The sequence below is a fragment of the Falco cherrug genome, chromosome 9 (assembly GCF_023634085.1).
Source record: "Falco cherrug isolate bFalChe1 chromosome 9, bFalChe1.pri, whole genome shotgun sequence".
NCBI classification, from domain to species: domain Eukaryota; kingdom Metazoa; phylum Chordata; class Aves; order Falconiformes; family Falconidae; genus Falco; species Falco cherrug.
The window spans coordinates 20,096,516-20,121,550 of record NC_073705.1 but is presented as its reverse complement, the minus strand read 5'-3'; the positions used below and the strand labels follow the sequence as shown (position 1 = coordinate 20,121,550).

The window sequence follows — 25,035 nt, the reverse complement described above, 5'->3', positions numbered from 1 at the left end:
CCATCACATTTACGAACATAATCAAAGAACGAGTACAATAAGAACCATCATATGCAAATTCTTAGAGCTCATTTTTGTATATAAATTTGGCTGTTTGCATTTCTCAGTATTGGCTTAACTTGCATGCTTTTTGAGGAGAAAATGATGTATTCCAGGTCTGATTCTAAGCCAAGAAATAGAAAAACTCTCAACTCTGTCACACACAGTCCCAAGGAAACAGGGAAGACAAGATTTGATGGTATAATAAACATAGCTGGAGGCAGATCAAAGCAGTGCAGGCATTTTTCAACAAGAAAGATGACAACTTTTCTCAAATGAAATTGGGCTTCTACTTACTCTTGTGATGCTCTGAACATCTGCATTCAATATCCCAGTTTTTCACCCTCTCAGTAGGACAGATAGTTATGAGGTACCCTATTCCCAATGGCTTGCAAAGATATTTAGGCACCTACCTCACACTTGTCCAAGACTGCTTTCACCATGTTATTTTCAGCGATGACAAACTGTATACAAACCAAGCGATTCTATTTGCCACTTTGCTGCCAGCTTGCATTTGCCCTCGCGTAAGTTGCTCAGCCTTTGTATTCCTCTTTTTAGCCATCCCATTCGTGAAGTAAAAAACATACCCTATTATTAATATATTCAATACTTTTTAAAATGCTCTGAGCTCGCACTAGAGGTACATTATAAATACATGTATATCTAAATTACCAACATTAAAAAAATAATAGGAAAAATTCTTGTTTGTGGATTAACTACATATGATCCAATGCCAAATAAAAATCTACTCTGGTTTTGCTGAGGTCATTTAGTGCTGTACAATTCTCATGAAGTAAATATTTTTGAAAGTGGGGAATGCTCTGAGATTAAGCAATACATTACATTTTTTGATCAAATGCCAGAAGCCATAGGTGAATAGGAAACAGACATCAGTAATTACAGTTCGTACTTCAGCGATTTCAAACCCCCTTGCTTCAATGAGCAAGTATTAACTGGACAGACACTCCTTCACAAATTAGAGGTTGCAAAGGCTTATTACACACCGTATTTATCTTTGAAACTTGTCCAACAGAATTAAACTAAAAAATAATGATACAGATTATGGTTGCAGGCAAAAAACTATTAAAACTAACAACTATATATATGTTTTTATCTGTCAAACTGTCCCTGCAGCCACTCTTTGGTTTAAGAGCTCAGGAATGCATTATTAAGAAATACTAGTAATTGTATTAGTATACCGTTGTCAGATTTCAAACTGGTTGTATTTTACGATAAAAGCTATCCTAAAAGATAAACAATTTACTTCTTGATTGTGTACGCCTTAGAACGCAATAAAATTGCAAGAACATGAGTCTGGAGTATCCCCAGATGGGAGAAGAAATAAAAAGTATGACAACCACGTGAGCGAGAAGCATACAGTGAGTGTCTACAGTGCTTAGTGAAACAGGGAGCAGAGCCATCAACTTGACATTAACCAAGTCTATTGTAAAACCAAAACCAATCTAGCCACCTCACTGTGTTATAGCCCCTGAGCAACAAACTTAGTTATGAGGCCTTACTGGCAAAGCCTGGCACGTAACAGAGCTAGCTTTGATCAGGCCAGGTGGCTCAAAATATAACCCTAATTCAAAGAACAAATGATAATTGTGAGATGACATTCCCCTTTTCAAAGTTAGTTTTTTCTCTGGAGAGCTGCATTTGGGAAGCTATGAGATTTTTCCTCAGATGGCTTAAGACTATTCCAGATATCCAAGATTATCATGATTATATTTGGAAGAACTATGGAACTGTAGTGGAGAAAAAACTGGGGCAAAACTAGTACGTGCACTTAAGCTTTTCAAGGCTTCTGAGGGGTAGAAAGGAGCTTAGGCAAAGCTGCCTTTTAACTGTTGCCCAATTCCAGATATCATCAAATGAGTTCCTAATAAAATATCTGGCTTCACAACAGATTTGTAATGAAATTAATAATTTAAGTACATTCCTCTAGATACACAATTTCAGTCAGAAGAGAAGATAGTACAAACTTTTTATTTGCTAAAAGAATTATTATTACATCTCAAATTTAGTTCATTGTAAAAGTTTTTATATTTAAGCTGATTAAAAAGGTTTCAGTTAACTGAAAACAGCATTTGGATTGTTCTGTTAAAAACAAGGAAAAGTGAAATCTCAGAACAGTTTTACTTAGTTGGCCAAAATTCACAGCACAGAGCAAAATTACAAAAAAAAAGCGTCAGGAATGCAAGACATCTTAGAATCAGAGAAGCAATTTAGGTGATGTTTATTAAAGGTACAGTTATGCATTCATTTATTTATTATGTATTTAGATGAACTCTATAAAGCTGTGTTAGGCTTTGGTATTTTCACTGTTAATCAGGATTTTTTTTTAACACTGTATAGCTTTATCAATTAACCAATATTCTAAGCAAATACTTTAGATCAAAATACTTGAAATTTGGTAATTTTTAAATTCATCACACAAGTAACCCAATGCAAATATTCTGCATACTTCCTAAATAGTTACATTATTAATGGCCTAACATAAAACTGATTATAGTCATTCGAAATGAAAAATACTACAGGTGGCCAGTATGCACTGCTGTGACAGTGTGGCAAGTTCTCAGATAGCTGGGTTTTGACAATTTGGATTTCTTTTAGAGCACATTTTCCTATCAAACAGCACTGATCCTTATAATTAGATCAAGATCTTTGACTAATACACACTGTTACTATTTAAAGCAGCTATTACAAGAAAACAGAGCATTTCTTTAATATGTTACTTCTAAATGTTTAAGGGAATACTGCTGATGTTTTCAGCACAGTTAACAGCATCATTCTGCTTTTCAGTACATAACAAGCAGAAAAATCAACTGTATCCAACACTTATCTGCCAGGTACATGAAAAAATAACAGACATTCTGGATACTGTCTAAGTTTTGGACAGAAACATTTAGAAATGAGAAAAATCTTGATGAAGGTACATGGTGTAATTTGTTTGTTTACATAAGTAAACATGCAATTTACCTTTATAATCACTTTACTCAGAGGTATCACTTGCTTTCTTCAACACCAAAGTTTCTAAAGCTAATGTAGTTTGTAAGCCATAGCGTGAGATTTATGATGTTATATTGCAGAAACCTGTTTAGCCCCTGATTTACAATCCTGGCAATTGTATTCAACTCTGTCATCATAACTAATTACAGCTAACTGCAGATTACCATATTGCAAACTCTCATCTTTATGAAAGAAATATGATGTTCTGCTAAAAAAAAGAAAAAGAATCAAACAACCTGAGGGCTAATGAACAAAAATGCACTATTCCATGTTGGACTGCAAACCTAAACTCTTCGAATTAGTGCTGTAAAACTTCAAATTGCTATTTGTTGGCAAGTTGTTTTAGCCTCAAGTACTTACATAGTAAATCACCATTACGCTAATACCATACCTTTGGCCTGAAACGTATTAATCTTGGTTAACAATAACTGACATTTACATTACCAATTCAATTCAGGCATTGTGGTGACTAAACACATATGCAAGAGCTTCAGGGAGAAAAGTTATTAGTTCTGAATGTGTCCTTACTTTTCACTGAGAACAATTCTGAAGAAACATTATCATCAATTCCTGTGATAAGATTATACCATAAACATTAAAATCCTAATTGATCCGTAAAACATCTGACTTGGATTGAAATCTGCATTTGTTTCCTGGGTGCTGCTAACTGCACAACACAATGTATTTCAGCTATTTTTCAAGATACATTATTTCAATACTTTATCTGTTCTAAGAAACTGGGACTTTTAAAACTTGAGTTCTTGAGAAGGAAAGGAATGGGAATTTTAGGTTTTCTGAAGAACATGGCACCAGGACATGAGCAACAGTACCAGACTCTTCCAGGAGAGGGAGGATGGACTTTTTCCAGCCAGTGTTTTCCTGTTTATATTTATTAAGCTCATAAATAATAAAGGCTTAAAACAAATAAGGTGGTTTTGCTTTTCTTTATTGAGTGCCCCCCCCCAAACTTTCAAGCTATCAGAAAAATAGTACTTACTGCATTAAGTCTGTACAACCTCAGCAGGAAAACTTATCCCTCCCCTTATACTCACATATTGTAACTGCAGTGCAGCACAGAACACATTTGGACCAAGTATTGTATTCCAACTTTATAGACAGTTCTCCACCAGATTCCAAATGCATTCTGCAATGCATTATCTTAGGTTTTCATATTTGGAGGGAAAATACTGTATTTAACATAATATTGATACTTAGATAGCATTTTTGCTACATTAAAAGAGAGTGCCAAAACAAGGTAGTGTGGTTTAACAGCATTAAGAGAAACACAAGGAATTTGATGCATTGGGTTTTGGTTTGGGGGTTGTGTTTATACTTCAGAAGTCACCCACAAAGATTCTTCGAGTAAAAACAGGTATATGACTGGAAAAATGGATTACATGTATCCCATGTTGCTTTTTGTTTCCCATCTTTTCTTAGCTTCAAATCTGAAATAGAGCACAATATCCATTAGGAATCACAAGCATGTGTGTATAGTATGTGTGTATGGTATTCAACCATACTATTCTTAGTAACAACAAAAATAAAATATTATTAATACTGTAATGAGGACATTAAGGCAAGTGTAGCCATATAACCAATACATTAATTCTGGTAAAGCCTCTGTACTTAAGCCTGATACACTGTTAAAAAAAAAACAAACAACAAAAAACCCAAAACCCAACAAGGTTAAACTAAACAAGATTAGTGCACGCCTATTTCAACTAAGAAAACATTTAACTGAGATTGTATTGTACATACTTAGTGCCAATGAAACCACAAATGTTTAATTCCATACTCAAATGACTTACCCCCAAGCAAGCTTCTTTTTCTTTTGAGCTTCTTGGGCAGCCTCTGCTTCTTGCTTGGCTTTTACAAAGTTGCAGCAAGCAGCAGCTTTGGCAATTTTCACACCAAGCTAAGACATAAAAAGGAAAAAAGGAAAACTGAATAGATGCAAAAGGCTCATATGAAATTTAAGCCTCACAAATTACTTGGTCTGATATTGTTTCTCAGAAGTCAATATAAAAGTATCTTTCAAACATTAGGCTGATTCTGTACTACTACATTGGATGAGCAAGGATGTCTCCTGAGAGAAGACAAAGGAGTAGGATCCTGGGGCAAGCAATCCTTTTCATCAAATCCTTCATTGTCAAGAACAAAAGAAAATGGCAGTAGCCCACTAGATACTTTTGTTTATTTGGTTTTTGTTTGTTTTTTTTAATAAGTATATAGACAGATATACACACATACAGAGTCTCCATTATTAAGACCAGCTTGTGATCTCAGCTGTGCTAGCACAATAGTATCAGGTCTCACCAATATGAAAACCACCAAAAAGACAGTTTTATGCAGGAAGAACTGCTACCACCACACACTTCCCAGTAGTACCAGCAGTCATGTTTTGATTAGTCTGTCCAGAAAGTAAATGAAGCAGTGTCCTTAGAGTCCAAGTGGCATTTAGTCTTCGCATTACTAGTGTTTAGATTACTGTGTGATTATATGCACGCTTTTCAAATAAGGTCATAATGGGCTGTAGGTGAATACTTTCATAAACTTACACTGTGAGAAATAAGCTTACTTTAGTGAATGTCAAGGGGCATAAAAAAAAAAAGATAGAAGAAGGTACTGTGAACTATGACCAGATTATTTTCCTTAATCAGCACTTATAACTTGTCCACTGCAGTTACATTTTGTGACTGCTGTTATGACTTGACATTCTCTCCAACTAAAATATGAATTTCGGAAGAGTTAGTTTAGCCTCAAAAGTTACTGCTTTTCTCCACAAACAAGCAATTAATTTAGCCAAAACTGCTATAAACTGTGATGTGGATAAACAAGTTTTCTTCCAAAACCTGCTGTAGTTAGCTAACATGTTTCTGACTAGCTATTCTAAGTTTCCTCAAAATGTCAGGAGAGCATCAAACAAGAGAGGCATGGGAGACTCAAGTGAAAGAACACTCCTTAAGAATTTGGTTAAAGATCCATTATGAATGATAATGTATTTCAATAATCTCTGGCATCTAAGAAGGCAACTCTTATTTATTCACAGACATTTTATTCAGGTAAGATAAGAGAGAACTCAAGAACGCATCTTCAGGTGCAGGTACACTGCCCCATCTACAATTCTATTATCAAACACCTACTCCGTAGGTAGGTTGATACCCTAATTATTTTGTTAACAAAACAGCATCACTACAAGCCATTTACCTTATGGCCCTTTCAAGGTTCAAACATTAATAGCCTTTCTGCAGAAGGCTTTGAGAGTCTACATACATCTAGGCAGTAAGCATGTCAGTTTGTGCTTTGTCTGACAGTCTGAAAACTAGCAACACAAAGGTTTAAGAGGTAAGGATAATATTTTAAAATGAAAATAACACAAAATAAAGCTAAACAGGGTTTTAATCTACTATCTGCACATGTTATAAAGTCACACATATGCACCTATGGAATTATCTTAATGCACAAAATAATTCATGTGACCAGACATTTCAAAACTTTAATATTATCAGTGACAATTTTCCCATGAAAATGTTTATATAAATAGCTCTTCAATGCCAACACCCCAACCGCCAAATCTCAAGTCAAAGAGTGGAACATAGCATTCTCTTATTTGCATTGTCACTTAATATTTAAGGACAGCTATTAACTTCAATATACTTGCAGCATAAAAAAGCTTAAGAAAACACGCCTAAAATATGCAAAAAATGTTTACTTGTTAATCGAAACAGGACTAATTATTAGCTTAACTAGAGCAATCTGATGACTGAAGTCTATCAGCAGAACTATGCCTTTATTTTTAACTGTATTTTACCTCCTAACATACTTGAAAATTAACTCCTATGCGATGAATAACAGCATCTCCTTAAGAGATATTCTAATGCCAATTGAACAGTTAAGTATACACAAGTGCTGTGGAAAAATCTTCTGATCTGTATTTCTTGGAAGACAGAATGAGTTCTTCTATCATTGAAAATTATGGAAAATATGGGATAATAAGATCCTCTGTAGTGTATGTGGAAGTAAAAGGAGAAACATTTTTGCAGCGTTAATGTTATCATTTCTAGGCTAGAGTCAAATTTTCAAGACATCGAAACAAGTGTCGCATATAAACACATACAAACATTTTAAACGTCTTCTGCTCCTGCCCACACCCAGATGTGCATCTTCACTCTTCCCACGTCCCCGAAAAAGCTTGGTCAATGGGTTTTACATTAAAAAAACCCACAAACAACAAATCAAACATTTCAGGTCATCAGATAACCCAATAAAATACAATCTTAGAAGTAGTAAGAAAGCATGAATAAAAATATATACAACAATTTCTTGTGTAGTCGAAGTATCAGCATTTTCCATATAGAACATCCAATATTTTGCTGCATTTTAATTAAGGTGTCTAAACATTATCACAAAGAACTGCAAATTGGTCAGAGCACGCAGTAAGGAAAATTAAGCTCTAAAGGCTTTTTATCACCATATTTCAGGAACCAAGGGTGTAAAATGTTCTAATTTGGGATATATTAAAAGCCATAAAAGGTCTTTCAAAAAGATTAATGGTACTTTGCTTGGATTTAAGATAAGGGCTTTAGCTGGTTGGAAAAGCAGGGCCCTGGCTAGACCCTTGAGGCATTCATCTTTACAGCCACTTGGAAGATTTGTAAAAGCGTCTGCATAACCTCAAGCAAATGCACTGCGACATTTTTTTTTTTTAAATTCCTTTCAATTTTACAGGTTTAAAGTGTGTAAATCATATTGGGTAGCAAAGATGATATTATGGTTCATCCTTGTAACAATATATATAGATTCAAGACAAACTTAAACAAGTTAGTTTCTACAGAGCAAAGACCCTTCCATCTTGAAGTTGACCAATAATCACATCAAATATCTTACTCTAGATATTTAATGTAGCATAAATGAAAATTTTCTACTCATTTGAAATTGTTACCTTGTAACAAATTTCTGAAGCATTCCTCCTTTTTGAACAGTTTCAAGGCATTTATTTAAAAATACCAATTATCATACTTCAACTTTTTATGGAATAACAGGTCTCTGAAAAATATTTATGCCATTCTCTTTTGTTCTTTAATTAAATGAAAACAGATGTTTTCTGAAGTAAAGCAGAACCATTACTGGAGTACTTAAAGTGTTAAGGTCTTTAATTTTTATATCAGTTTGGTCTACAATTCCTGATTGTCTTTACTCAAGCTCAACATTAATGTCAAGCAAGTTACCTAGGAGACGAAAGAGATCAAAGAGACAAAAAACCCTCAAATGTCTGATTAATCAAGCCTGCAAACAGCTTATTTCTTTTAGCCTGCATGCAAGTATGAAAATGAGATTCTGGGAGCCGTACATTGTGCAGATTTGTTCATTCTTATCAGAACAAAGCCAGCGGCAGCTTATTTCATGGATCATTGGCACTGTCATCAGTGCTACACAGAACGGGTGACAGCTCCTCATTTTGAGGCTTGAACAAAATTAGCAAAAAGTCGGCACAAATTAGCCTCTCATCTTTTTAGTAATATGACATTATTCATTTACTTTTTATCCAATTTTTAATTTTTTCCTTGTCAGCTATCCCTTTCTAGTGTTTCTTGCACAGCATCATAAAACACTTTTAAAACAAGCAAAGAAATAGTTGAAGTTGAAATAGCATGTAAAGTTCAGGCAGAAGAGTAAACATTTTTATTAAGTTGCAACAGAATCTACTGTAACTTCCAGAAAACTTCCTTGAAAATCAAGACATTTAACATTAAATACCACAAAGCAAAGACTTGTCATTAAGATAGAGCTGTGCAATGTAAATGCTGAACAATACAAGTAATGAGATAGATTCAAGAACAGCTCCAGAAATATTTAGGTATGGTATAGAAAATGCAAAACCTACAGAAGCTCTAACAAAGTATCTATATTCAAACAGGTCCTGATATACCCCATGATCATACCAGGGAAGCCAAACAGCCTTTTAATACAGTGTTACAGTTTCTCATCAAATATGAATCTACTTATTTCAGGCTTGCCTTTAGCAATGATTTTCTCCTTTTATGTTATGGAATGTTATCCATTGCTGACGTATATAAAATATATAAAGCAAACAAGAATACAGAGTGGATTTTGCAGTGAAAATTGTCCCCTTTCAATGATGTGCTCAACTTTCACTGTAAAATACTCTGTAATACCTTTGTTGTATTTCTATGCTGTGTATTACAACATCAAATTATATTTGGATGACATGTAATGGAGCAAGGACAGAAAACTGTTCTAATATTAAGCTCTTTGCTAGATTTAAACATTTAAATGCAAGTAACTTCTTCCATTCATGAGAAAACACAGCATTAAAAAATTAACTATAAGCTGTTAGATGCTTTACACAGCCTCCTTATAAGAAAGGCAGTTTTAAAAAAAGAACTGTAGTACTGTTTTCAGCAATTTCTTTATCTCTGTTCTTCTAAGTAAGAAAGCTTATTAACAAGCTTTGAACTTAAAATCACATTTACAATAATGTGCCATCAACAGTTTTATAAGCTAATTAGAAAAAAAAGATTAATTAATGACTGGCTGCTAATAAAATGGCAATCATGAAGAAAGAAACCAAGGGTGCTAAGCTTCAACTACCACCAATTAAGAGCTAATTACAAACAAATTATATATGTGTTTTGCTGTGGGCTTTAATTTACTAAAATGGTTTTAATTAAAAGAGAAAACATGCTGATTAATTGAACTGCAGAAAAAATCTACAGTATAAACTGTGCTTTGTCTGTCTCTTTAATTAGACTTGTAACATCTGAAATCTTTTTTTAAGGTTTGTTAAGAAAAAGATATACATAATTAAGGGAGCATAAGAATGTAATTCTAGGTGATAACCCTGCCATGTTCCAAAGGTTAAAAGAAAACAACCTCCATGAAAAGAGATATTTGGAAGCACCTCTCCCAAGCGTTAGAAAGAAAATCCTTCAGAGATAAAAAAGGAAGGGTTTCCCGCCCCCACCCCCCCCACCCCCCCCAGGTTCTTCAACAGGCAAGACTTCCAAGTTAATTGGTGCTTGGTTACATTCCATATAAAATTGCATCAATCTCTTCAGGTACCTAAAAGCAGTATGATGAATTGTGAATGTTGCACAGAATTCTGAAATTTTATTTTGCTTTACCAACACAGGCACATCAAGCAGTATAACCTGTCCATCTGAAACAGTAATGTGTTGTTGACCTCACCATCAATCATATCCTACCCAGATTTTCAAATAGAAAACAACTTCCAGAACAGCTCCCAACAGCTATGACATACTACCTTGTTCACGTTCTTCCCATTCTAAATTATATGACTAGAAGTTACTTACAGACAACAGACACTAATTTGATCATGAGTGGTCAAAACTGATACAACAAGTTTTCAAGACAATAGAAGGACTGATCTTGCTGTAACATAAGAATGATACTCCAGTGGAGAGCCAATTAATTTTGTCAATTACAATGTAGATCTTTCATTTAAGCTTGATTCCAATACTATAGCTTCCCTATAAATTGCAGCTTTTTGGTGAAAGATTTTTTTTTAAAATGCCAGAAGCCACTAAGCTAAGCACTTAGGAACAGTGCTGTCAGAAAGTCTGCTTTATTTAGAGACTGACAACTACTCCAGTAATTTAGCACATTAAATTACAAAATATTTTAAAAGTTCCTTTTGACAGGTAAGTCTAATATGGTCAAGATTATTTTATCATGTTCAAGTTACAGCCCTCAGGCTAATACGCTCTTAGACAACGTGGCACCTACCTACCAGGCAGTTAACACAAAAAACCACAGGCAAATGCAAAGTTTGAGGTTTAGCCAGATTAGTTCTCAGAATATTAGAGCTATAATAAATCTCCGTTCTGCTTCTTGAGACACCACACAATGAATTGAATACAAAAGCACTATGAAAAATTCTTTCTCTAGGGTAAAAAAAACCTTGGAAAATATTTCCAGGTTTATATATTAGGAGTAGGGTGGTAAATGTAAGATTCCTAATTTAAACCAAATAATTTTAAAACAAGTATCACTGCAAATTGAAACTCATTTACAGCAAAGTGGAATTACCAGTTATCTCCATATAGCATCCTTACTCAAAAGGATAAACACCTCCAACTGCTGTGGCTGTGCATAGTCTAATTTACCAACATTTACTCTTCAAAAAAATCTAGGCAGATTCTCACACATAGTAAGAACAATTAAAAAACATTCCAAGATCTTATTCCAAAAAGTTTTTCAAAAGCATTACAAAGCTGACATAATTCCAAGTGTCTGTTCCCAGCTACATTTCCAAGTACCTGCTACCATTAAATCTCAACTACCCCACTTAGAGCACCACCAAGAAAACCATGTTATTGCAGCCCAGCTAAGCATCCACATAAACTTCATTCTTTTGCCAACCTTCATTCCAAACAGTTCAAAGTTTGTGAGGTAACTCCTACAGCACTTCTATTGGCGTCTCTCAAGTTAAACATGTAACCATTAAATGCAGTGTTCAAACAATAGCTTTAGGTATGCCATTCTACATTTGAAAAGCAGAACTTTAAAACATGAAGGTCTCTGCTGAAATCCCTGCAAGGTTCTAACAAAGACAGCAACTGCATTACAGTAATAAACCTTAACTGTGCATATTATACCACGCATACTGCAATGCATTTAATACTAATAGCAGTATGCTGTAGGTATTAAAGAAATAATTCAGTCTAACAGTTTGTTTAAAAATGCACAGTGAATTACAGCAATGTGACCCACCTGCCTTATGTTGATGCTCAACACCGACTTATTAAAAAGGAGTGCTGATCTCATATACTGTAACTGTGTCACAGCACGCAATGCTCAAGCTAGACTAGACTGGGGCCTAGAAGCAGCCTACCTAAAGCAGCAGTTACTGATGGCCTTAAATTATGCAGTACAATATAACGAGACATGCCCATATTCTTTCAGGAAGAACTCCACACAAATATAACATAATGCAATCAAGAATTTCAGGATCAATAAAACTTGGTGAAGCACAACACCCCACAAGAGAACATGCTGTGGGGATGGCCAAGGATGCTACAAGTTAGAGATCTGTTACCTTGATAACTCCCAAACTAACTGCAACCACTATTCTAGTCCAAACACTAGGATGAGAACAGCAGATAACGGATAGTATTTTGTACTGAGGTTTGCAACGAAATTAGACTGAATGTCATCACCCTAAGTACAATTTATATTTTTTTAACAAAAATGCAACTGCCAATAAAAAAAAAGGGGTAACACATTTTTAGCTAGTCTCAAAAGCTATATATGAATCCACACATGCAGCATTAGTAAATACCTTATTTGTGAGGCCGTGTATCAGAGTTTAACTTCTCTCAGTCTAAAACCTTGAATGCTACTAGATTAAGTAGTTTTGTTTTAAAATCAACATTTCCGCACATTTGTCAAAGCAGAAGGCAGTGACAAATAATATATTGCCCAAAGCCTCATTTACAGCCCTACAATAACATCTTCCTTAAAGGACCTGCAACAAGTACCACATGGAAACCAAAAGACCCAAAACCTTGAAGTAGTAGCATTTCACTTTTTAGGATGTGTATTTCAGTGATCCCCTCACAGCTGCTAAATTATGCATATTGCCCAAGTCATAACTGATTTTAAAGAAATCTGATTTTTAAAAATACCTTTTTCTCACTGTGTCATAATGATAACATAGCGACAGCATCATTTTAGCATTCCTTTGCTTTTTAGGACATGTTTGTACTGCCTATTCTCATCATCTGTTTATTTTTGGCTTCATTTCTCTAAATACTGAAGCTGCCCTATCAGTTTCACAGGCTTATAAATGTTATACATCAAAAATTAGTTTCACTTATTAAGGCAGGAAACGGCTTTAAGAACTCTGGGATCTGTGCCTCAAAGCAAAAGCTTTATCAGCAGGTTCCAGTCACTGCTTCTTGCAAAAGAAAATGGTGCCGATTAAAACCCCATACACCTGATTTCAAAAAGAACACCTACCCACTGAACATTTTTCATACAGCTGCAAGGGGGGCTGTACCCTAAACAGAAGGTAGCCATTTCTCATATACTCCCTGTCCCCCAACCCTTCAACATTGCTGAAGAAAAATGAAAACTATACATAAAAAGATGAAGTTGAGATAAAAGAACAATAATTCATCCACTTCTCTAGACTTCAGCAGTGGTGTACTTCAATACAGTCATAGTAAATAGTTCCATGCCTGACTTGCTCTCAGTGTTGTGTTGCATTTGGAAGGCAGAGGGATACAAACGGCCATACTTCAAAAAAATCAATTCACTTGTTAGAAATATTACATAAAATGAGTTTTAAAAGGGACATTTCTTTAAACTGCAAAAAGGAAAGGAGTGATTGAGTCAGTACTACACAATATAAAAGCAGTATTTTATTAATAGTACTTATATACAAAACAATTGGTTTTTGAATCAAGCCCTCCCATAATCAAATCCTTTTCTATAGCTCTTCACTGAATCAGAATATGTCACTGTTAGAATGACTTCCTTAGACAAAAAGATTCAGAAAAAAACCCCACAGCTTCTTAAGTCACAAAGAAAAATTAATCTTGCAGTGGGTAATGCAGCACATCGTTACACCAGTAAAGAACCCCAGTGAATTCACATGGATTCTGCTTCAACAGAACTCCTCATGAGATCAAGTCAGAGTCATTTGAGTTTTCCTTCTTTCAACATACTATTTATTCAGATAAAGCCCACTTAACCAAAACCAAGTCAAGGCTGTGAATACTAATAATGTTTCAAGCATTTTGTTTTCAGAATTACAACATGCTAATATTTGAAAGTCAACAATTTGGAGCTAATGTTCCACAAATAATACTACATTGCTGTAGCACCTGGGATATGCTAGATGTTGTACAATCCCATGGCTACCAAAATCAGATAACAGTTTATCATAAATATTACAAAACCTTAAAACTTTACATTAATTTGTTTTTATAGTCAAACAAATTCCACTAGAACCTCAGTATGTTTTATTGATTATGATACTCTAACCACTTTAGAGTAGATGGGACAATGACATTTGTGAAGGAGAACAGCAAGCATTTTTCATGTTGTACACACGAAAGCTAATATAACAGTATCACAGCGATAAGCCGGCCAGACTTAAAGGGAACATTATGACACATTCCTATCACTGTCAATAGCCGTCTTTGCAGGTGGAAATTTTGTCATCATAGGTGAAAAGGCAGGCAAGAGTCATTAGAAACCATCCTGACTGACTAAACATAGGAGTTTAATGAAGACACACTGAGGAAGAGTTAGTTTTACCTAACCTCAGAGAACCTTAAGAACTGTACTTTCCCATTCAAGAGCCATTTGTTTTTAAAGCCATCACAATACCGTATTGTATTGCAGGAAACTGATTTAAATTTGAAACTGTACATTAAAGCTTAGCTTAAAACTCTGTACTTAAACATATTAAATACTTGTATGAAAATGAGAAGTATTTGGAATTTGTTTTCCCTTTCTTAATCCTTTTCTAATACCTTTGAATTTTGCTAGTATAACAGTGGACATAAAATTTCCATTACCTCCATGAAGATGGAAGAATATGCAACATAGAGGAATGGAAGCAAAAATTATAAAATTAACTCCTAATATAAATGCAGAATATATATTTTAAATTACATAAATCAGCTTACTTAAAAATTATAGCTTCTCCACTTGCCTCAAATAGTACTTATTTAGCTATTTTTTCTATTACCTGGCTTCAAAACTAACCCAACTATCTTGCCTTAATTTTCTTCTTTTGCATTTTCTCCCCTGCCCACAGAAATTGGTGGGCACAACAGCCTGCATGGATTTCAATTAAGTACTTCAGCTGCTACCACCTACCATACATGCACCAATTTACTTCTTATATAAAACTGCAATCACCACAGGTATCCAACAGATTCCTCATCAGTGTAAGTACTCTCTCAGTAATACAGACAAATTTAAAGGGTCCAATTTTTGTAGCAAAAAACAGCATAGCCTTCATAAAATTATTCAGATACACCAACTAACAAGACATCTTGAACAAAAAAAGGTGTTTCCATCACCTGGATTTTTTTTTTTAATATGCATTTATCTACTAAAAAATTATGACAAGGAGAAAAAATTATCCTTCTAGTAACATCATTCTAAGGCTACAGCAATATGTTTGACATCCATCTATTCTTCAGAATTCTTCCAGCATCTGCTCCTGATCACATGAGTACACAAGAAAAAACCCCACCGCTGCACAAGTTTGGTTGTTATCTGTCCTTAGTTCGGCATGTCTTGCTCTAGGCTTGCTATACCTCTTAGTCTCTTCAGGCTTCCCAAGCTTATTGGGAAGGGAACGCAAAGAAAAACTGGAGGCAAAGGAAACTAACAGGAAGGAAACATCCTACTCCAGTTTTCTTGGCTTGCAACATGCAGAAAAATCAAAAGCTCAATACAGGTGACTAGTTAGTGACTCCTGTGACTTGTGGATGGCACCAAGGCTTTACAGCAAGCTTACTTGGGATTGTTCAGGGCTGTAATTTCAATTCTTATACATAGATAGCTACAGCTGTCCAAGCATTACCAGATCAGCAGCAAAATCCTTCAATCACTGACAGAAATCTGCTTAGGAAACAAGAAAGATGCCCCAAACAACCTCCAATGCTGTTTTTCGTTACCACATTTTTCCTCAGAGCTTCTGTTAATAGCCCACTTACCTCACGAGTGGCTAATCTATCGCTCAGCTCCTCGGCCTTATCAATGTCACCTTCAGCCACAGACTTCTCTATGCTAAGTTCAAGGCCAGACTAGAAAAAGAAAAGCAAATATGTTTAGGACAAAAAGAACTAACACTTAAATGGAGCATCTCCTTCCTGAAAATATTTCATAAACTCTTTAAGACACTGCATAAAACTGTAATTTCTATGTAACACAAATCACTTTGTCTATGTATTGTAATGGACAGTACAATTAAGAATTCACTGAAAAACTGTCTGAGCACAAATCATTGCATTAGTTCCACCTTATGTGCAGGATAATACTGTAGGTTAAAAAAAATTACATGGACTAGTTTATGCCTGTCACAATAAAATTTCATCTGAGAATCTGGCTTATCACTTCCATCCCTGGAGCTTTCTAAACAAAATGTGAAATATGTGTGTCAGGTAACAAAGAATGGCAATTACCACTGTATCGTTACAGTTCTAAGATCTTATCTTTATCCAAAAACTGAGTTCTGGCATGGTGCCACTCCACTGTGCTAATAAATTAAAAATTCTAGCAGTCCTATGGAAACAATGAAAAAGCTTCAGAGTTTAACCTCTGAAAAAAAATAGCCTTTATGATCAATGTAACAGCTTGCTTAAAGACAACATTCACAAATAATGTAAAAATAAAAGGTAAATATTTGCTGGAAATTATAGTTGGAAACTTTTGATGGAATACAGAAAGGTAGCATAGCAGTGGGCACAACTTCAGAATTTCACAAAAAAGTTGCACTCTCATAACAAAAGACAATTTACAGCCTCACTGGTTTTAAATACTAGTGATGCTAAAGAAAACACATTTGACAGTTTCATAACATATATACTTTTTAAAAAGATAAAAGCAAAAAAGCAAACAATTCCTGAGAAATTGTGATCTACAGGTACTTGAGTTATTCCAGTGGAAGTTGAAAAAAGCGCACAGCTGGAAGTTGCAGCAATAGCAAATTCTGTTTGATGTCTTTTCTGAAATTAATGAGACATACGTTCCACTAGTGCACTCTAACACTTTGGGCCTCATTCCAGATCTATCCTGAGCAGTTTAATGACAACTAAATAGTATCAAAAGAACTCAGAAGCAGAGAGTATCCCCTGACTTGCATGCAGAAACTTACTTTAGGCAAATGAAAAATACAAAATTTATGACAAAGCTAACTGAACATTTGATGTCATACAACTTATGCACGTCTTTACTAGAACTACAGAACACACAGTGCTACAAGGAACTCGCAATAAGCTTAACTTGTCCATCATATTGCATCAGTTATTTCAAATATGACTAGCTACATAGTAATATTTACAAATAGAACGTGTTATAAATCCAGCACACTGTAGTACAGTAGGTTTGGCCCTCTAATTCCTGTAGCCTCTGGTGTCAACTAAAGGGTTTACATGACACATTTTGGAGTTAAAACAATTTAAAAAAAAAAAAAAAAAAAAAAGAAAAAAATTCAAACACCACATACTAAGTGTTCTGTCTCATGACAGTAAAAAACAAAACCAGACACAAAACAAGCACATACAATGTCTGAAAAGCAAGCAAAGCAACCTTTCAATCCAAGTAAGATTCATGTGATACCTAAATGGAAATTCATTAAAAATGTGCACAAAATTATCCTTCCTCAGAGTGACTTATCATTTACTCACTTTCCAACAGTCTCAGTCTTATTCCTATCTCAGTTAAGGCTGAGTTCTTTTACGGCCAAGTACAAGCTGACAGTCACCTTTTGTGGAGCCCTGCTATCCACAGGTGATTCAAATCTATCATTGATTCCAAAGTATTGTGTAAGTTCTTTCCACTTGTCTTCATTTACCAACTGTTGACTACTAAAAACAAATAACAAGTCATTAATATAACCAGATCCCTTTCCACAACTTGTAATATTTTTTTTAATGTTGAAAAGAATTCTTCCATTTGGTAGACATGCTCTTTTCACCCATTCAGTTTTTAATGGAAGTGAAATTAATCATACCTTTCCCTCCAAGTGTAATTCCACAATCTTGAAAGCAAGCTTATGGAATCACAGAATCATTTAGGTTGGAAAAAGACCTTTAAGATCAAGTCCAAATGTAAACCTAACACTGCCAAGGAGGAAAAAGAGGAGGAGGAGCAGCAGGCTGAACAGGGGATTGTATGCAGTTACATGCAAAACATCATTAGGAATAACATTAAGTCATTTTTAAGTTATGTTAAATAATACCTTTGTGTTTATTTTTAAAATCAACCAATAAACTCCATCAAGTAATCACTGGTATCAAATTCAGCCTGCCCAACAGAGACACTGAACAACTTCAGCACATATTTTACATGTTCAAAGCTAGGCTTTGGCCATGCACATGGTCAAGCTTTTTACAAGTTTTGCCTGATACTAAAAACAGACCTCAGATAATCACATTGACCTGGCTATACCTCTTAGTCACTTCCTCATTCTTTTTCTGTTTTTCTAGAAGGAGAAAAAAAAAATAAAAATCAAACATTACACAGTAATACACTACAACATCCAATGAAACTAACAGAACTGTATCTGGTCACGTTTCCTTTGGAAGACTGACACACTAGGGTTTTTACCCAATAGTCATGTGGATTTAAACCATTCAACCATAAGCCTTTTCATACAAAGAAACTCTTACAGTATCTGTGAAGAAGTTTTAACCAGAATACACAAAATGTTTTACCGAATTGCTGAAATACACTTAGCCATTATAAACCAATATTAACTAAGTTCTACCTCCTTTTAAAAAATAGACAATTTACTACTTGAACTTTAAGTAGCAATTTACAACCTAGTCCTACAACATATACAAGTGGAAAAATAAAACACAAGATAATAGCTAAAATACATCTACTTAGCATTCAATTCTTGGTAAATAGCCCCCACCAACGAGCAAATCCCACTTCCAGTGTATTTGATACTAATTTCATTTTCAAAAAATAAATTTTGTAATTATATAACAACACCTTTTCTCCGGCGCTTTCTTTTTCGGCCTTTGTTTTCCTGTTTTGCTTGGGTTTTCATTTCACGGTTCTTCTCCTGAAGCTCCAGAAATTTCTACAAGATTAAGAAAAGGCAAATCAGTATTTTTTAATTATTTTTTCTTTACATTTTTTAAAAAATTACACAATGTGCTGACAAACATTGTCCCAATATCTTATTTATCCACATTGTATCTATTACATTAAAATGTACACATTGAGAACCACCAACTTTGGCGGTGTTAAACAAGAATTGGCTCTAATCTTTCATCACTTCTGACATTCTGCCCTCCCCAAATCCCAGGACTATTCAAACCTGACAGTTTTCTTACGGGAATTCAGTTACGCTGAATACACACACCTATGCTGATTGTGCACTCCTGGGCCACTCAGTGGATTGCTATTGCCTACCTGGCAGTTTGCAATCCAAGTATTACTGACAGCATAGTCCTTGCACAGCAGGCGCCTACAGGGATAGACGGATGGAGGAGAGTAACTACATTTTGCCAATTCATATTTTGACTCAAAGCCATACAGACAGATTGCTCTATTTATATCTGTTTTTTTCAGTCTTTACATGCAACAGGAAAATCAAGAGGTTATAAGCAACTGAGTCTGAATGCCTGCAATCAACCCCTACAGAAAGCATAAGGGTATGCCTGTACTGCACAGATATGCATCACCAGTACAACAGCTGATATATTGAGCTGTAAATCCTTACTCATGCAGAAAGCAGTTATGAAGAAGCTCAGAGCCCATAAACTACCAAACCCACAAGTCTTTATGCAAAAGCATAGTTACCGAAAAAACTCCCTGCTGTGCTTTCAATCTGCACTAGGAGGAAAAAAAATAATGTATCTTACATTCACTTCCTACCTAAATTTCTGTTCAACTTGCTTGAAACAATCTAAGGTATATTATGATGACTGCACTTTATCATATTTTATGTCATTTCAGATTTGTATATTGACTATTCATCAAGGAGTTATTTTAAATTTTAAGATTAGCCATTCGACTTTGAATATGTTGCAATTATGCTCCAGACATTTTGAGACCTGTAACAATACCCACATTCCACATATTTAAAGGAACTCCAGAAGGGCATGGTTGAGATTTGTTTTCTCCATCTGTCACTGATATCACAACAGGTTCACTGATGGCATTAGTTTCAAGTCCGTTCTCCTGCAATTCAGGAAGCCGAACCCTTTCAACATCTTCATTTGCATCTTCCTTCGAAAGGGAACCATGGGCTTCGTTTCCATCATCAGAACTTAAGTCAACATCACTTTCATTCAGTCCTGGAGGTAACAGCCCACTCCACATCTTCCAGTTCAAATAAGTCCAAGCCATGTAAAGTCACTGCAAAGACACCAGAGTTACGTGAGCTTCCCCATTCTGACATCAAAACATAATTAGCCTGCAGGAGAGAGAAACAGAAATAACAATATGCATAATCAGAAATATTTCTGTTTCTCTCCAGAAAATTAGTTATCAGATGCTTTAGACAAGCATGCTATAAAGCTTCTAATACTTACTATGTCAGAGAGAAATTGAGGATTTAAGTACACAGGCTGAAGCTATTAGCTTCTCTTTTTTCTTTCCCCTCCCTTCCCTGTTCTTAAAAGCCTCACCACTCCGCATGTGTTTACAATTGCTTTCAGCCCCAGGGCGGTATTGCAGCAAACGCGTCCCGTCCCTCCCCACGGGCAGCGGGGGAGCCCGGCCAACCCTCCCACGCCATCGCTTCCCAGGCCGGCCCAGCCGCCTCCCCTCGCCGCCCCCCGCCCGGCGGGCACGGCCGGCCGCGGCGAGCTCCAGGGCGGAGGGAGAGCCCGCCGGGTGAAGGCGCAGGCCGGGGAAAAGCAGGCAGCCCGCTCCCGAAGAAGCGACGCGAGGAGAAACGCCGCTCCAAGCCAGGGCGCGGGCCGCAGACGGCAGCTCCCGTCCCCGCAAGCCGCCAGCGCTACCGGGCAGCCCGCGCACCCCCACGTCCCCGCACCGCAGCCCCAGCACCAGGACTCCCCCTCCGCCGTGTTTACCTGGCCGCCATCTTGGCACCGCGGGAACACCCCGCTCGCCGATTGGGCTCTGCCCGGCAGCCAATCAACGGGGGCCTTGCTGCCTTGGGCCCGGCCTCTCTGGTCTCCATGGCAGCTCAGCAGGGTGACGGGCTGGCCGCGCCGCGGGCCGGGGCGGCCTGTGCCGGGGCGGCCTGTGCCGGGGCGGGGGGGCCAGCCCTGGCCCCGGGGGAAGAGCCGCAGCAGCCTCGGGCAGAGGGGTCCCCCTGGGGGCAGCGGGGGCACGGGGCCCCTCCTGGCAGTGAGGCAGCCGGGCGGTCTCCGGAGGGGTCTGCCGCCCCGAGGCGTGCGAGTGAGACGGGTTTGTCGGTAACGGCAGTGCTCTGGGGGAAACACGGGTGACGAGGTTTACAACAGTCCTAGTTGCCATAGCGAAGTATGGCGTCTATTTCAAAAGTAAACCTTCTAATTTATACAGTGCCTAAGTGTTTATGCTGGGACAGAATGACAAGAGTCAGCAACCTTACACTTTAAGGGTGGAAAAGTCCATTCAAAGTTCCCACTAGTGTCTTGGATTAACGTGGTAAAGAGAAAAACTCAAAAATGCTACTCCCAGGTCTTGCAAGATTGTTGTGGATTGCCTTCCTGCATCAGAGCTCACATTTTCCTTAAACTGCTCCAAGAGTGTGGAAAAGTTCTTGGAAGCTCACAGAGTATTCTAAGCCAAATAGCACTGTGCTAGGTGCTTCAAAGGTGAACAGCAAGGATACGCAGGGCATTCAGTAAAGGACTTGCTTATTTGGAAGAATCGCTTACGCCTTGTCCCTTCAGCTTTCATAGGTGAGACAGTTAAAACAAGGATTTAGAAGTAGCGTCGAATATAATTCAGCAAGTACATCTTGTATGTAAGGAGCAACAGGAAGGAAGGCACAGACAAACTGCAAGAAGAAGATAAAGGGATAAGGCTGACACCACCTGCACTGAAACGTGTCTGAAAGATGAGAGGAGATGCATTTTTCTGTGACAATTTGGCAGGTTGAAAACTAAATCACAGTATCGAGACTTCTGAGAAAGGAATCAATGACACCAAATCAGGACACAATGCAGTTGTGGACAGACGGTTCAGCTATGAGGGGAATGAGAAAAGGGCAAAAGTTTAAGCGTTATGAAGACGGGTAATAGGGAATATGGCTCTGAGTAGGGATTTCTTGGTGGATCACAGCTTCTGGAATTGGCTGTGCATGCATGGAAGGAAAAAATAAACACCTTTCTCCTAGACATGAAACAGATCTTCAGATTCATTTCCTTTTTGTGCCATAATTTTACATCCTCAGATTCATTTCTAAAATCAATTAATTCCGTAAGTAATCACTTTTTCATGAACTACATGTAAATTTCACACTCAGCTTGCTAACTAGATTTTCCTCTCATCTGGGAAATCAATTTTTGAGAGATTTATTTTATTTACATTTAATAATTGATTGTATTTGGTATCCAGATAAGTGGTAATTGATAAATGTATTGATTTTGGACATTCATTGACATTTGTTTTATCAAGATGTTAGACTATTAGGCTGCATGATTTTTTCTTGATGTAAGTAAATTTGAGAACACTTCAAAAATTCAAAGATGTGTGACATCTTTATGACCTGTAAATTTATACGTTTGATAAGGATACTTTTTCAGAAGGCAAGTTCAATTTCATGACAAAATTTTTATCCAGACGTGCTCCTTATTTAGTATCCACAAGCCAATTTGTAGCACAAATTGGCACTGGTAGTGCACACAAATGAAGTACTCAAGTGTTCACCAGCATTTCATTTTATAATTACAGATTCATTGTATTTGTAATTCTAAAAGCCAAATTTCAGGATAATCCCCAGTTCTGCAACAAATTCTGACTTCTCACAAGTTCTTCCATGACAAAAAAGGTGGAAAGAGCTCCTCCCTAGCTTTCAGCAATCCAGAAGCATTTGTATTCAAAAGGTCAGTGATTGCTGAAGTTATGAAAGAAATTTTTGGCTGCTTCACAGGATTTGCAATTTACTGTTTTTTCATTGAAACTGTGTGTAGAGTTGTTGCGACGGAGGGAAGACACAGTCACTCAATATGAGTGATCAGCAGACTTCGTTTATTGTCTCTTACAGTCACCTTTTATGCCTTCTTATAATTAGCTCATACATATTACAAAAGTTAAGCTCATTATTGGTTAGTTGCCTAAATACCAAGCCCACCCCTAGTTTCTCTTCTGTAGTTATCTGTTCCCACCTGTAACATTCTTTTCCCACCGCAATCTTCCTGTTATTAATAACAAGGACAGCCAAAGACAGTGTATTTTGCTTTACTTCAGATAAGCTGAGAGCGATGTGCATTTTTGTCCAGCCAGCTAGACTATGTCTATGTGACCCTTTTCAGCTAGCCAGTTATCCACATAGAGTCTTTTTATCTGGGAAAAAATGGAAAAGGCAGAACACCCTTGTGACCAACACTGAAGTCCCTACGTCAGATTTGTGAGGGCTGCTATTGTATCCAAAACTTGATTCAGTGTTGAATCTTCTCATGCCAATTTTTGGTTTCCCATCAAGCAAATATTTAAATCATCTGATTTATTTCCTTTTGGTCAACTGATCTAACTTCCTTTCTCACTTGAATACCTGTCCTGAAGACCTGCCAAACAATGACACTTACAAATGAAACCAGTCATGCCTCCGAGATTCCTGTGGAACATCAAACTAGTGTAACATGATAATTACAGGTTAGAGATTTTTTATGCTATTATTAAAAACTACTTGAACTTTAGAAGGAAGGCCTACTGCAATTAGATGTAAAATCAAGTTTGATTTGAATCTTTCAGGATCTCTATGAATTTTGGGGTTCTACGTAATTTTCTCTATATCTCTGTTCTCTGCCTTTACCTTCTGCTGTTGGATATTTACAGATACTACTTTGAGTCCCAGTTGTATAGTTTTGTGGCAACAGGAGTATGAGGTTCCTGCTACAGGAATCTCTGTAAAGCAAATTACACAGTCCGCTCAGTAATTAAAAACAGCAGCTCTGGGGGTTGGTTTTTCTGTATTGTTACTGTAAAGTAATACTCTAATGTATAGCACTGCAGTATGTCTAGTTCATGCTCTCCTGAAGTAGTCTTAAGCAAGTTTGCATGAGAAGAGGATATCCTGTATTCATGTGGGTAACCAATCCATGTTATGATGCTATTTTTAGTCCTGGTACTGTTACGATGTACTTTTCATACCACCACCACATTTGGCATTGTGCACTGTATCAAGCCTGAACAGAGCATTTTTCCACACCTTTTCTTGTTTTCATGTAGCAGCACTGAAAGGGAGCAGGCTACTAGTGTCTAGCTAAAAAGTACTGCTTATGATCTAAAAACTCAGCGCTGCTTGTGTTCTGTTTGAAACACTCTTAATGAGTAACTGTAACAGAAACTGTCACATTTGTCAGATACTAGAAAAGCTAACAGCTGTGTACATGCCAGGTCCCCACAGCAGGTTGTCACACTGGCATTCTCTTCTTCAGACCAGCTAGAGGTTAGATGTTGGGCTTCAGTACACGGTAGAGGCCTGAACTATTTCCACGGGCGTATGCTTGAAGACGTGTTTAGCTAATCAGAAATAATTACGTGCATGCTTATTTCTACAAAATATACACAGTTTCCTAGTACAGAAATGGAAGCTACTACAACATAAATTATGCATTATTAGCAGTTTCTGGGGTTTTAGCAGTAAATGAGGACATCAGAAACTTTTTCATAAGCATGGAAATATGCTACATTTTATCCTTTTGAGACAGTGTTTTGGAAATAAGTCAAAATGATCAAGAACTGAATTCTTGTTTAAACATAATAGGAAGGCCTTATTGTATTAGCAGATTACAGTCATTGTGTTAGTATACTGTCTACCTTGTATTCATTTTTGCTAACATAATGAGAAAATTTTCTGGCATGATTATATTTTAATACAATAAAATAGTATTGGAAAGGAAAATTAATATGATTTTAAAGAGAGATGTAAAGACAATAAAATAACCTGTTTTTTCCTAAACTTTTAATTTGTTGCTAACTTAAAAAATAGTTTGTATTAATCCTTTAAAATAATTAAATTCAAATGAGCATTTAAAGTCAGTTAAAAGGATTACAGAGGGTTTTCTTTTCCACATACTGTGCCATATAAGAACCAAATTAATTCTTGCTAAACAAACATTA

The 25,035-nt window shown here is 36.5% G+C and overlaps 1 protein-coding gene across 3 annotated transcripts; it reads right to left on the bottom strand.

The window, feature by feature from the left end:
• Positions 1–2,009: 2,009 nt before the first annotated feature.
• FAM204A (family with sequence similarity 204 member A) lies at positions 2,010–20,894 on the bottom strand. 3 transcript variants are annotated; one of them, XM_055720459.1, is made up of 8 exons: positions 20,832–20,894; positions 19,864–20,151; positions 18,778–18,868; positions 18,229–18,262; positions 17,543–17,645; positions 15,774–15,863; positions 4,860–4,966; positions 2,010–4,496 (listed from the first exon to the last, which is right to left on the bottom strand). In XM_055720459.1, exons 2-8 carry the CDS (start codon positions 20,140–20,142, stop codon positions 4,445–4,447), a joined length of 756 nt encoding a protein of 251 aa, XP_055576434.1. In that variant the 5' UTR covers positions 20,143–20,151; positions 20,832–20,894; the 3' UTR covers positions 2,010–4,444. The 3 variants fall into 3 exon arrangements, with proteins under 3 accessions (XP_055576434.1, XP_055576436.1, XP_055576435.1); XM_055720461.1 differs by having other exon boundaries at positions 17,543–17,642; XM_055720460.1 differs by having other exon boundaries at positions 19,864–20,209; positions 20,832–20,846.
• Between the last annotated feature and the right edge of the window lie 4,141 nt (positions 20,895–25,035).

Coding starts and splice junctions, on each gene's coding strand:
- FAM204A (XM_055720459.1), bottom strand. CDS start 20,142: ATGGCTTGGACTTATTTGAACTGGAAGATGTGGAGTGGGCTGTTACCT. Junction 18,869..19,863: donor TTCCTTTAAATATGTGGAAT/GTGGGTATTGTT, acceptor TTAATCTTGTAG/AAATTTCTGGAGCTTCAGGA. Junction 4,967..15,773: donor ATAGATTAGCCACTCGTGAG/GTAAGTGGGCTA, acceptor TTTATGTCTTAG/CTTGGTGTGAAAATTGCCAA.